Source organism: Callorhinchus milii, unplaced genomic scaffold (assembly GCF_018977255.1).
Source record: "Callorhinchus milii isolate IMCB2004 unplaced genomic scaffold, IMCB_Cmil_1.0 Scaffold5, whole genome shotgun sequence".
NCBI classification, from domain to species: Eukaryota; Metazoa; Chordata; class Chondrichthyes; order Chimaeriformes; family Callorhinchidae; genus Callorhinchus; species Callorhinchus milii.
Window position 1 is genome coordinate 27452912 of NW_024704746.1, and position 12443 is coordinate 27465354.

Consider the following 12443-nt stretch of genomic DNA (forward strand, 5'->3'; position numbering starts at 1 on the left):
AGGACCTGGGTTCGATTCCTGGGCAGGACTTCACAACGGTCATCGATGCCTACTCTTTGCTGTTGGTAAATAAAACTTGTTCCGAGCAAGGCATTTTGATTGAAGTATCATCATCACTACATTTCCGTCTCGCTGTTACAAACAAGCATCTAATTCATCCTGTTCCTGTATCCATATTGCACTCGTCCAAGCTCCTCCACTGATTGTAATGATGTTTCCATAGGGACTTGGAAAACTTTTGTTATAGCAGGAGGCTCCAGACAAGCCTTTAACAATGATTGTTAATACACTGTCCATTGTATTTTTTATATCTCAGGTAGGTACAGAGCAGAAAGAGGGGGCGTTGTAGATTGTCAAGAAATTTGATAGCATTTCAGCAGTGAAGACTTTTTTCCCTATTGTGTTATTCTCATCTGAAGGCAGTTATTCACACTAGGATATGATTCCTTCAAAAGGAAATTAGACAGATTTAGTTTAGGAAACGATATCAGGGGATGGATACAGTATATAGTTTGGGACATGACATGTGACCGCGGCTGCCAGGATGGTGGAAGGCGAACTGGGTGGACCTTGGTCTTCTCTCGTCCAGCAAGTGTTCTTATATGTTCTTATGTTCCATGAACACGAGACCTTGGGTAAGGAAATCCTTTATGTTTGTCATCGTACTCCTCCACGGTGAAGTGTTCTGGGACACTGCCCTGCGTGAGGGGCTCTATATAAATCCAAGTCGTTGTTTCAGCGCCTTGGGACGTCCTCCCGACGTGAAAGGCGCTCAATAAATGGAGTCTTGTTGTTGTTGTTGTTGTTTTTGTTGTTGTTGTTGCGGAGACAACTCGGGAATGATGCAGGAGAAATGGTTTGTAACCTCCAAGCACTTAAAGAAAGAAAGCCAGACATTTGACAGTAAACGCCTGGGGCTTTTCATTTACACCTGGATTCTAGACAAGGGAGCTGTGAGCACGCTCAGCTTCAACATCTGCTGGGAGTGCAACAATATTTTAAATAAACTGTGGCGTTCAATCTTAATCACGTCATCCGAGAACACCGATCGCAGGTGGATTTTTCCACGGCTCCAATTCTTACAACCGTCTCATTTCTTTTGCTCTGAATTGTTCGTCTGTTTGAACCAATTTTAATACTGGATATAACAGGAGTTGCCTTTACTTTGAACAACAACCTTTCACGTCGGAAACACCTCCCAAGGCGCTGGACAATCAGCGACATGTAAACTTTTTGTGGGACTTGTAGATTTCAGGAGTATCGCTTTTGGAAGAAAACTTTGTTTATCAGTAAGATGAAGAGTGGAGCCCGATAATGAAGGTGCAGAGTTCAATTGTGGAACTAAGTTTTGTTATCACGATCAACCCCCAGCAGCACTAATCCCTTCGGGTTCCTTCGACTATCTCTGGCCTCCTGCTTGTCCCTCGGGCCCTCCGTTCCACCATCGGTGGCCGTGCTTTCAGCCGCTACGCCCTGAAACTCTGGAACACTCTCCCTCTATCTTGCCTCCTCCTTCCCCCACCTTTGTGTAGCCCCTGAAGATACTCCTCTTTGACTGCGCCTAGGATCACCTAACACCCCCCCACCCGGCTCGGCATCGCGCTCAACCACTGTCAAGCGCTCTGGGACACTACCCTGCATGAGGAGACACTACATAAATGCCCGGTGTTGTTGTTAGTGATCTGAGCTATTGCCCGCTCTATGAATTGTAACAGAGCATCCTAACAAGGTGCTATAAATTCTGATAATACTTTGCTCTGAGCAAATCCCTTTCCAGAAATCATTCATGACTTTATCAGCGCTCAGTCTTGTACAGAACATTCTGAGGTAATACAAAATTACAACCTGAGGTTGACATAGTGTGTGGCACAGTGATTATATGACCACCATTCATAAATAACAAGCGTAATTTGCAATTTGAGCTCTGCAAAAGCAACTTGCTGAAGTACCATGGTAATTATTAGAGGTTCAACTTGTCCTGTTCATTCCTTTAAACTGATTTGTAGAATGAGAACACTGTTATTTTGCAAAAGGACATCATTCACATTAAACGGCTGTTGTAATATCTCTTCAGGATTGTCACTTGCAAGGCAAAGGCTCAGACTTTCTCCAGTAAACACTAAATCACCCACAGCATTTCGGAGAAATTGTGAGTGGGCGATTCAACTGGTAAAACACATCAAGATAATGCACAGAAGAGGTTACCTCAGAACATAAAGTCACAAGCAATTACTAGCTACTCTCCTAACATTAATATTGGTTATTCGGTCTCCTGTCAAACCACTACACTTCGACCTCTGCTTAGCTATAAAACGGGTAAATATTTTCATCTCAAAGACAGAAATTAATTCTGGGCCCTCACGCCTGAAAACAGAAACTACTGCATTATTGCTCTAGAAAGTTCTAGATTGATTCGCGCCAGGTTACAAATAATAATTCAGACGGCTGGTCGCGGCAGCATATTGAACTTATATAAAATCAACGCGTTCAGTCAAAATGTCAAACAAATCTGCAATGCGCAACTTTCCAGTGCAAAGAGTAAATTGGGAAGGGATTTGCTCAGAGCAGTAAAGTTTATGTTTTGCGAGACTGAATAAAATGGCAGCGTGTACAGCTGTGAAATGTATTCATCAAAGCCAATATCTCAATCCCCCTTCGCTAGGGGGAAGGAGTCAGGCTCCGCCACTGTTAAGCGCTCTGAGACGCTCTCCTGCATGGAGGGCACGATAGGTGCAAGCTGCTGTTGTTGTTGTTCACTAAGAATCTTCCCATTACCACTCAGGTCATCAATGTTCTGATAGACCTGGTTTAATAATAATAATAGTAATAATAATAATAATAATAATCCTTGCATTTGATACAGCGCTTTTCACGTCTTCTAGACGTTTCAAAGTTCTTCACAGAATAGACTGAATTGACTGTATATTTGCACTGAAATAAATTGATTCTCTTAATACAGTGCAGATTGGGCAAGTCAAAACAGACCAGGTTTCTTTGGTCAGTCGAGTGTCTGACACACGCAGACACCCATCGCCGTTGCTTAAGAGTCTCCAAACCAAGCTGAGAATTCCATGCCCCCCAACTACACATGGAAATCCCAGAGAGAGATTGTTGGAATGAAATGCCCTCTCTCTCTCTCTCTCTCCTGATTAACTAATTCAGGAAAGTATTAGGTGCAGAGCCAAGGCTTGGGGGCAGCCCAGAGTGTGCATTGGGGTAACTGCTGGAGTCTGACCAGCTAGAAGCGCATAGCTTGCCATTGATAGCACTGAATGGCCAAGCTTTCCCGCTGCTTGTCCAGCAAGGACCACCCTTCCCGTTAGGGCTTTGGCTGCAGGGTTAGCAGGAGCTGAGTGAGGGAGGATTCCCTGCCCGAAGTGACTAGTCTGCTATTCCAGGTCCTGTGGATGAGCCAGGCTGGGCTGTGCTGCCATCAGCAGTGTCCTGGAATGATCAGCAGTCACATTTGCAAACAGTTTTACAATGGAACTTATTTTTTTCATTTGTGCCACTAAAGTACAACACGCCACTTCTGATTCTCCTTAGAAGTACAACTCGGAGCCTAAAGTGCTTACGTTCCACTCAGTACACCCGTGGTTCCACTTAACGCACTTTTATGCATTTTAACAAGGCCTGTCTGCCCACATTAGACAGAAAATTCATCTGACCTACGATAAAATATGGTTTTGTCAACCGCAATCCCTTTTCATTGTGATAGATGAGATCCCAATGATAAATTACTCCCACTTGAATTCGTATAAATGTATCATTCCTACATAACCACACGGCTAACCTACTGCAGAAGAGAACTAATGTATTAAAAACTACTGTTTATAACACTTGAAAAAGGGATATCAAACTTCTATTTAATAGATTCAAAGTTTTAAAACACTCCACAAGTCACAAGTACAATTTCTCTTTGATGTGAAAACCAATTCCATGGATCTAACTGCATCTTTATTAGAAAATTACACTCCTCACTAGCCTTAAACATAAAGAAGTGTTTGTTTGTATGCATGAACTGTATATTTTAAAAATTGCAGTTAACAGGTTGTAAGGACAAGACGAAAATGATTCTCCTTTGAATGTGGCTATTTGTAAGATATCTGGAGTCCTGTAGCTCAGTGGTTAGAGCACTGGCCTCGCAAACAAGAGGACCCGGGTTCGATTCCCGGTTGGGGCGAAACCTTGGGCAAGTTTCCTTACTCCACACGCCTCTGTTTGTCCAGCAGTAAGTAGGAATCCGGTTGTTAGACGACTGGTGGATCGCCTTTACGGGGGTAACAATCCCTTCAAAAAATAAATATATCAAAATAATAATCATTTTCATTGGAAGTTACACCGCTAAATTACTTTTGAGTCATTTTTTAAAAAAATGATGGGAGGAAGCAATGAAAGAAAGGCCCAAAAATGTTTCGCTTCAAAACACAAGGGTGATTTATGCAATAATTAAATTTCTGACAATGTGATGTAATTTGAGGTCACACGTGACTGGATCCAATGCTTTCCCTATTCTTCTGTTCCCCTGATCAGTCCAGTTTTGTTCCAATGATTAAGGTTGAAACTCGGTACAAAAAGTACCAGTCAAAAGAGAATTGGGGTCTTAATTCAGGCTGACCTTCACAGAAACCCACTGCCCACACACAAAACCTTACTTATGTTCTTGGATAGAGTATTCAGTAGAGTGGCAGTGGAAGAACTGAACAGCTCTGGGTGGGGGGGGGGAAATTTTCTGGGATTCGAGAGGAAATAGACGTGTATATGAAAGTTAGAGGCTTGAAGCTGCATGGTGATAGGGCAAGGATTGAAAGAACAGCTTATTTTGGAAGCTGTGCGGACTCGATGGATCAAATGGTCTCCTTCTGTGCTGTGAACCTAAGTTTAAAATTGAAGGCACTTTGGAATCTCCCAACATGTCAATTTCTACGATTCTACCAAGGCTTCCAGTCGCAGATCCTTTGGCTATTAGCAATCTCTGCCTAAAATGTTAACAGAACACTACCATCTGAAGACAAGCGATTGTTGCAGGACGATCTTCTGTTTAATACGGATGTAGAGAACAATTACCTTTGCCATCCACCATCAATAATCGTGTTTAAAATCTCGAAGAGCCACACTTTAATAAATCAAGTAATAAAGTACTTGCCAGCAGTTTACAGTCAGTATACTTCACGGTACACAAATGACAATTCCCTCAGTTTTTTTACATTTAAATATGTAAAGTTCCATATTTGATTCCTCATCTAATAAGAGAAACATTAAATTCCCTTTGGAATATTGCAAGTTATTACTGAGAATACCAGAATATGTCTCGGACATCTCTACGCTACAGAATGTCTGTACGTTCTGCAGTTTCCAACGTTTCACTGTCAACAAGACATATTATCATTTTCATTGACCCAGATGGATTAAAAACAAGCTTTCTAATATTCCCAGCATTCTCTCAGATTTTATAAGTACCTTGCTGTTTTTTTTTATTAAAATACACCCTCAAGCCTACAAGATATTGCTGCCCTGAAAAATATATTAGAATTTGAGCGATTTATTTTTTGTTAAAGAAAATGCAGTGCCTTAAAACAAAATGGTCGTCAAATCTTTTTCATTTGTTTGTACTCTTGAAGTGTTTATGAAGCAAACAACATCACTGCATAATTTATACTGTAACATTACTGTAATAAAAGTAATTCCCCACACGTTTTCTGGCCTCTCCCCCACCCTCAAACAAACAAAAACATTTTCCAGGTATTTCTTATTTGAAAAAAAATGCTTCCGAGCAGAAGCCTTCAATGGTATAATTTGTACATATTCCGTGTCTTGCAGCCTTTGGTGAGTTGCTCAAACAAGATCCTTTTCATCATTGAAGTACCAGAGAACATTCATAGAAAACATCGGAACGGGAGGAGGCCATTCAGCCCCTCGAGCCCGTTCTGCCATTCTAAAAGATCATGGCTGATCTGTACCTCAAATCCAATTACCCGCCTTTGCCCGGTATCCCTTAATAACCTGAACAAATATCTGTAAGGATGAGATTAAATGGGCTGAAAAACCTTCTGTGGTCTAAAGAATAATAATCCCTTCAAAAAAATGAATTTAGTCACTCAATCCACGACTGCTTGTGGGACGCTGCTGCGCGCAATTGGCTGCCGGGTTTCACCCACAAAATGTACAGTCAATTCACTGTAACACGAGAGTAATGAGAGTTGAGAACTCTCTACCCACCTGCACAGCGGTGTCTCACACGTGAGTTTGATGCTCGCACTCCGGTCTCGCCTGACCGGGCCAGGCTCCAGGGTGGGTAAACCAGTGGCCGAAGTTGTTGTTGTCCATGTGGAGGATATCCTCCGTAGGAGGCCGGGGGGCAGGCTCTTCCTCAGCCGCTGAAGGGAAGAAACAAATGTAAACGTCTGTGTTAAATCCTAATAATATCATAATAATAAGCCTTGCGTTCGATACGGCGCCTTATCATGTTTTCGAGACGTCTCAAAGCGCTTTGTAGAATATACTGTAAAGTGGAGTGACTGTATATTTTGTGGGCGAAATGTGTCCCACAAACAGTCGTGGATTGAGCGACTAATTTTTTTTTGAAGGGATTATTACCCCCGGTAAAGTGATCCGCCAATCAACCGGGTTCCTACTTACTGCGAAGTAAACAGAGGCGTGTGGAGCAAAGAAACTTGCCCAACGTTTCAACGATAGGACTTTTATGAAAGCTGTAATGAAAAATACACGTGAAAGTTCTGAACCTACCTTTGGGATGGCAAGCTTCTCTCCCTTTTCCGGGCATTCCTCCGAGTCAGAGCAAGTGTAAGACTCACTGAAGGACACTAATGGGTTTACCCTGGGCTTGTGAACAGGCTGGAAGGTCAGTTGAGTGCTGAGCAGATTGCTGACAGCCCTTAAGGAGGTACTGACATTGGGAGGCAGGGTAGGGTCAGCCAGAAGGTCTGTAATCAGTCCGTGGGCTTCTCCCATCACAGCGATGTCAACAGTAACACTGGTACCTGAAGACTGAAAGAAAATGGGAGATGTAAGTAACTTGTTACAGGAACCGTAGTGCAGCAAAGAGCATCAAACACATCGTTAATCTTACAAAGACTGAATGTCCGTCCTCAATTTGAAGTCGTTTGGAATTTGCTAAAACCTGGTATGACGGATGCTTTTGTTTAAGCTAATATCCATACTGCCCTTTCAAATTGAAGTGCTTTGAGATGTCTCGAAGACGTGATAAGGCACGACATCTAATGCAAGGATTATTATTATTAAATTATTCATATTTTTGGTGCACGACCAACTGCGTTTTAATGATAATAATAATAATAATCCTTGCATTTGATATAGTGACTTATCACATCATTGTGATGTCTCAAAGCGCTTCGCAGAATATACTGTAAAGTAGAGTGACTGTCGATTTAGTTTGTTTTCTCGTTAATCCACTATTGTGGAAAAAGTTCAACAAAAACACAAACAAAAGTGAACAAAGAGATGACACGAATATTATTCTGGTATTTTGCAGAATTTAGTGTCACCTCATTCAGCAAAGTGATTAACTTAACTTATTTCAGACAAACAACAACAAAATTACATTTTACACAAGGCATTTCATGTCAAGAGGACGTCCCAAGGCGCTGAAGCAAACAAAAGGAACATTAAAAAAAAGTAACATTAAAAATAACTCGAAATAATCCACCTTAGAATTGACTCATTTCATTTCTGTTTTGTTAACATTGCAATATAAATTATATAGGTTTTATTAGATTGTCATAAGAAAAATAAAGCATATTACGACTATAACACGCCAATAATCTTCTTGAGTGATAGACCTTAATTAATTACTTCACATTTTTCTCACCTCGAACATTATCAAACCTAGCAAAATTTGTCTCCATTAATAATAATAATCCTTGCATTTGGCACTGTGCCTTTCATGTTGGGAGGAGGTCTCAAAGCGCTTCACAGAATTAAACTGTGAAGTGGAGTGACTGTATTTGTGGGCGAAATAGGCAGACAATTTGGCACAGCAATGCCCCACAAACAACCATGGAGTGAGTGAACAATTTTATTTGGGGGATTGTTGGCCAGGATACCGGGAGAGAGAAACTTCCTTCTCCTTTCAAATAGTGCCCCGGGATCTTTAGCGTCCACCTGAACAGCCAGACGGGACCTCAGTTTAAGATCTAATCTGAAGGATGGCATCTCCATCAATGCAATACACCCCCAGCGCTGCATTGGAGCATCAGCTCAGAACCCACAACCTTCTGACTCAGAGGTGAGAGCGCTACCACTGAGCCAGGCTGGTACACTGGTACACGTGTGGGTTCAAGCCCCCTGACAGGACATTGAACTGACAGTCTTGTGGAGTCCTGTAGCTCAGTGGTTAGAGCACTCACTTTGCAAGTGAGAGACCTGAGTTCAATTCCAGGCAGAGGGCGAAACCTTGGGCAAGTTTCCTTACTCCACACAGAGCCTAATAATAATCCCTCCAAAACAAAAACAATAATAAATTGGTCATTTTCAATCTACGACTGTTTGTGGGACATTGCTGTGCGCAATTGGCTGCCGCGTTCGCCCACAAACATACAGTCAATTCATTTTACAGTGTGTTCTGTGAAGCGCTTTGGGACGTCCTCCCAACGTGAAAAGCGCTATATCAAATGCAAGGATTATTATTATTATTATTATTATAACAACAACTTGCACTTATATAGCGCCCTCCACGCAGGGTAGCGTGTCAGAGCCTTGAGACGTCCCCTCAACGTGAAAGGCGCCGTCTCAAAAGCAAGGGTGATTATTATTTCTTCAATTCCAGTGTTGACGTCTGTGCAGAACAAGAAGGCAACCGTTACGGGCTCAACGCACATCGGGGGAAATTAAATAGTGATTTCATATCCAAGCGCAACATCACAAAAACGGGATGCATTTCAGATATTTCTCTGGCTGCGTTTCTAGCCGGCACACAAAAAAAAAACGCCGAAAAGTTTTAACGGTGCGTTGCCATGGAAACCACTGGAGGGCATCATGATTTACATCATTGTGCTGTGAGGATGTCGCTTCTGATTGGAAGCCACAGCCCCAGTGAGTAACACAATTCCTGAATGACGCACAGACAGACGAGTGCAGCAAGGCTTAAACGGCTGCGAAAAATGATTGATTTTCAGCTTTTTTATATATATATATATATATATGCATATATACATGTATGAAAAAGGCAAGAAAACATTCAGGGTTGAATCTGACTTATGCTCTGCGACCCGAGACAGAGAGAGAGGGGAAAGAACATTTTTTTAAGCCCCTGCAATGCAGATCCGTTTTCTTTTGCAGTGCAATTTACAGTGTAAAAAATATTTAAGGATGTGACTGTTTTATTTGTATTCAACATCATACTTATTGCACTGAACACACGGTATGAGAGGCCAGAAATTTACCCCGTCATCCCTTAATATTGCCTTTGTCAAATGTCACCCAAAGGAATCTGGCCAACGGAAACCCTCGTTCCATACAATAATATAATAATAATAATAATCCTTGCATTTGATATAGCGCTTTTCACGTCAGGAGGACGTCCCAAAGCGCTTCACAGAACACACTGTAAAGTGAATTGACTGTATATTTGTGGGCAAACGCGGCAGCCAATTGCGCACAGCAATGTCCCACAAACAGTCGTAGATTGAAAATGACCAATTTATTATTGTTTTTGGTTTTGGAGGGATTATTATTAGGCTCTGTGTGGAGTAAGGAAACTTGCCCAAGGTTTCGCCCTGTCTGGAATTGAACTCAGGTCTCTCGCTTGCAAAGCGAGTGCTCTAACCACTGAGCCACAGGACTCCACAATAACACTTGGGAGACATTTGTGGAGTCCTGCAGCTCAGCGGTTAGAGCATTTGTCTCGCAAGCATTTGATTCCCGGCAGGGCGAAAGGTTGGGCAAGTTTCTTTACTCCACACAACTCTGTTTACCTAGAAGTAAGTAGGAACCCGGCTGTTAGTAGATTGGCAGATCACTTTTCCAGGTGTAATAATCCCTTTAAAACCCAAATATATATATATATTTTTTAAATAATAATTTGCACGCTCAATCCACGACTGTTTTGTGGGGACGCTGCTGTGCGCAATTAACTGCCACGTTTCGCCCACAAAATGCACAGTCAATCCACTTTGCAGTATATTCTTTGAGTCGTCTCAACGACGGGGTAAGATGCTATATTAAATGTAAGGATTATTATTATTATTATTATTTACTTCAGCCCAGGATGACTGTGCATTCTCAAGACTACCTCAGCGAGAGAGGACAGAGCACAGACAGAGAGTCAGAGAGTCTTGGCATCATTTCAGGACGCTGATATTTTAGCAACGAGCGAACAAGCAGCTGCAGGCTGGAAAGAGTGACTGAGTTAACTAGTCTTCTGCATCTGAGCACAGAGAGTGATGAAGGCCAACGTCTGAGATTAAACATGGCCAACTTCACCATCAGACAAGACAAACAAAGCACTCTCCTGAGTTAGTTGCAATGGCTTTTTCGACCGATATCTACATCGCTGCAAGTTTATCAATCGAGCCCACCAAAACATTTCGGCGTGTCAAATTATTCCTAAACAACGTGAAACTACATTTTTTTTGAACAAAATTCTCAGTTGATTTTCTATCAATTTCAATGCAGACTCCAGCAGTTACCCCAACGCACACTCTGGGCTCCCCCTCAAGCCTTGGCGCTTCCTAACCTGCGCCTAATACTTTCTGGAATTAGGTAAACAGGATACGTCCCTCCAGGGAGAGAGAGAGAGAGAGAGAGAGAGCACTCCATTCCAACAATCTGTCTCTGGGATTTCCATGTGTAGATGGGATATGTGGAATTCTGAGCTTGGTTCGGAGACTTTTAAGCAACGGTGATGGTTTTCTGCGTGGATCAGACACCCGCCTGACCCCCCCCCCGCCCCCCACCCCCCAAAAAAAATTAATTTCCGATACAAATCTGAGCTGAAATTTAAAGCTTAATTTAAAGCTTAAATTTAAAACTGTTCGATGTAATACTTATTGCATCAAACGCAAGCTATGAGAGGCCAGAAAATTGACCCCCACCTTCCCTGTCAAATGTCAACCAAAGGAATCTGGCTATCGGACAGAAGTCCTCGTTCTATAACACTTGGAAGACATTTATTTCAGCCCGAGATGATTGTGATTCTCAAGGCTAACTCCGCACATTAGAAGCACAAGTGGAGGTTAGTGCGTCCCAACGGAATTATAATATTTAACATTTGGCCAGAACATTAGGAGAGGAGCCATGTCAGAGACTTATTCTGGTTGAGAGCACAAGTTCCAGGCATCTCTCTCCCTGTTCAAATGGTCTTTGGAGGTTTCAAAGAGGCAGTGATTTATAGATATAATCGAACTATGAAATATAAGACAACTTCATTTTTCTTTCCCTGAACAATTACTTAAGGTAAAAGTAATACAGGAAATTGAACATTTTCCCATGAATTTTAAAGCCGTGAAACATGACCACAATTCTTTCTGAAATCAGTGGGGAAATAACTGGACACGTTTATGGAAGTCAAGTCATTTCGCTGTCAGGCTGGTTGAGTTGGTTAGCATTCTCACCTCTGAGTCAGAAGGTTGTGCGCTCGTTCAAATACAATATTTACGACTCAATGTGCATTGCACGTATCCACTAAGTCACAAATAAAAACAATAATATCATAATCATTTTTGTATTTAATGTACTGTAATGTCAACACCGAACCAGCTCAAAGCGCTTCACAGGTAATTCTTGGCGAGTGTAGTGACTGTTTACTTATAATCAGACACAGCAGCCAATTTGCACACAGCAACGACCCACGTGATATGAAAATAATAATAATCATAATCCTTGCATTTGATATAGCGCTTTTCACGATTCTAGAATGACAAATTTATAATAATAATAATCCTGGCATTTGATACAGTGCCTTAACACATTGATGAGATGTCTCAAAGCGCTTCACAGAATATACTGTAAAGTAAATTGACTGTGTATTTTGTGGGCGAAATGTGGCAACCAATTGCACACGGCAGCGTCCCACAAACAGTCGTAGATTGAGCGACCAAATTGTAATTTTTTTGTTGGAGGGATTATTACCCCTGGAAAGTGATTGATCTGCCAATCGTCTAACAACCAGGTTCCTACTTACTGCTAGTAGGATTGATACAGTTCTAGTTTCCATAACCAGTTTGGAATTGTTGGGTGTGCGATGAAATGTTACATGATGATTAACAGAGACGTGTGGAGTAAGGAAACCTGCCTAAGGTTTCGCCCTGACCTATTTATATAGATGATTATTGGTCGGTACACTATTCTTTTCAAATAGTGCCATGGGATCTGTAACTGTTACCTAAAGAGGCAGGTGGAACCCTGATTTACAATCTCATCTGAGGGACAGCACCTTTGGAAATCCGGTGCTCCCACAGCACTGC

At 41.9% G+C, this 12443-nt stretch overlaps 1 protein-coding gene across 1 annotated transcript in view; it reads right to left on the reverse strand.

The window, feature by feature from the left end:
- pde3a (phosphodiesterase 3A, cGMP-inhibited) overlaps positions 1-12443 on the reverse strand; it is a 162569-nt gene that overhangs the window by 19652 nt on the left and 130474 nt on the right. The window contains exons 2-3 of the mRNA XM_042335099.1: positions 6748-7008; positions 6220-6377 (exon numbers count right to left, since the gene is read on the reverse strand). Of these exons, the coding sequence (XP_042191033.1) occupies positions 6220-6377; positions 6748-7008 (419 nt within the window). The remainder of the gene's footprint in view (positions 1-6219; positions 6378-6747; positions 7009-12443) is intronic.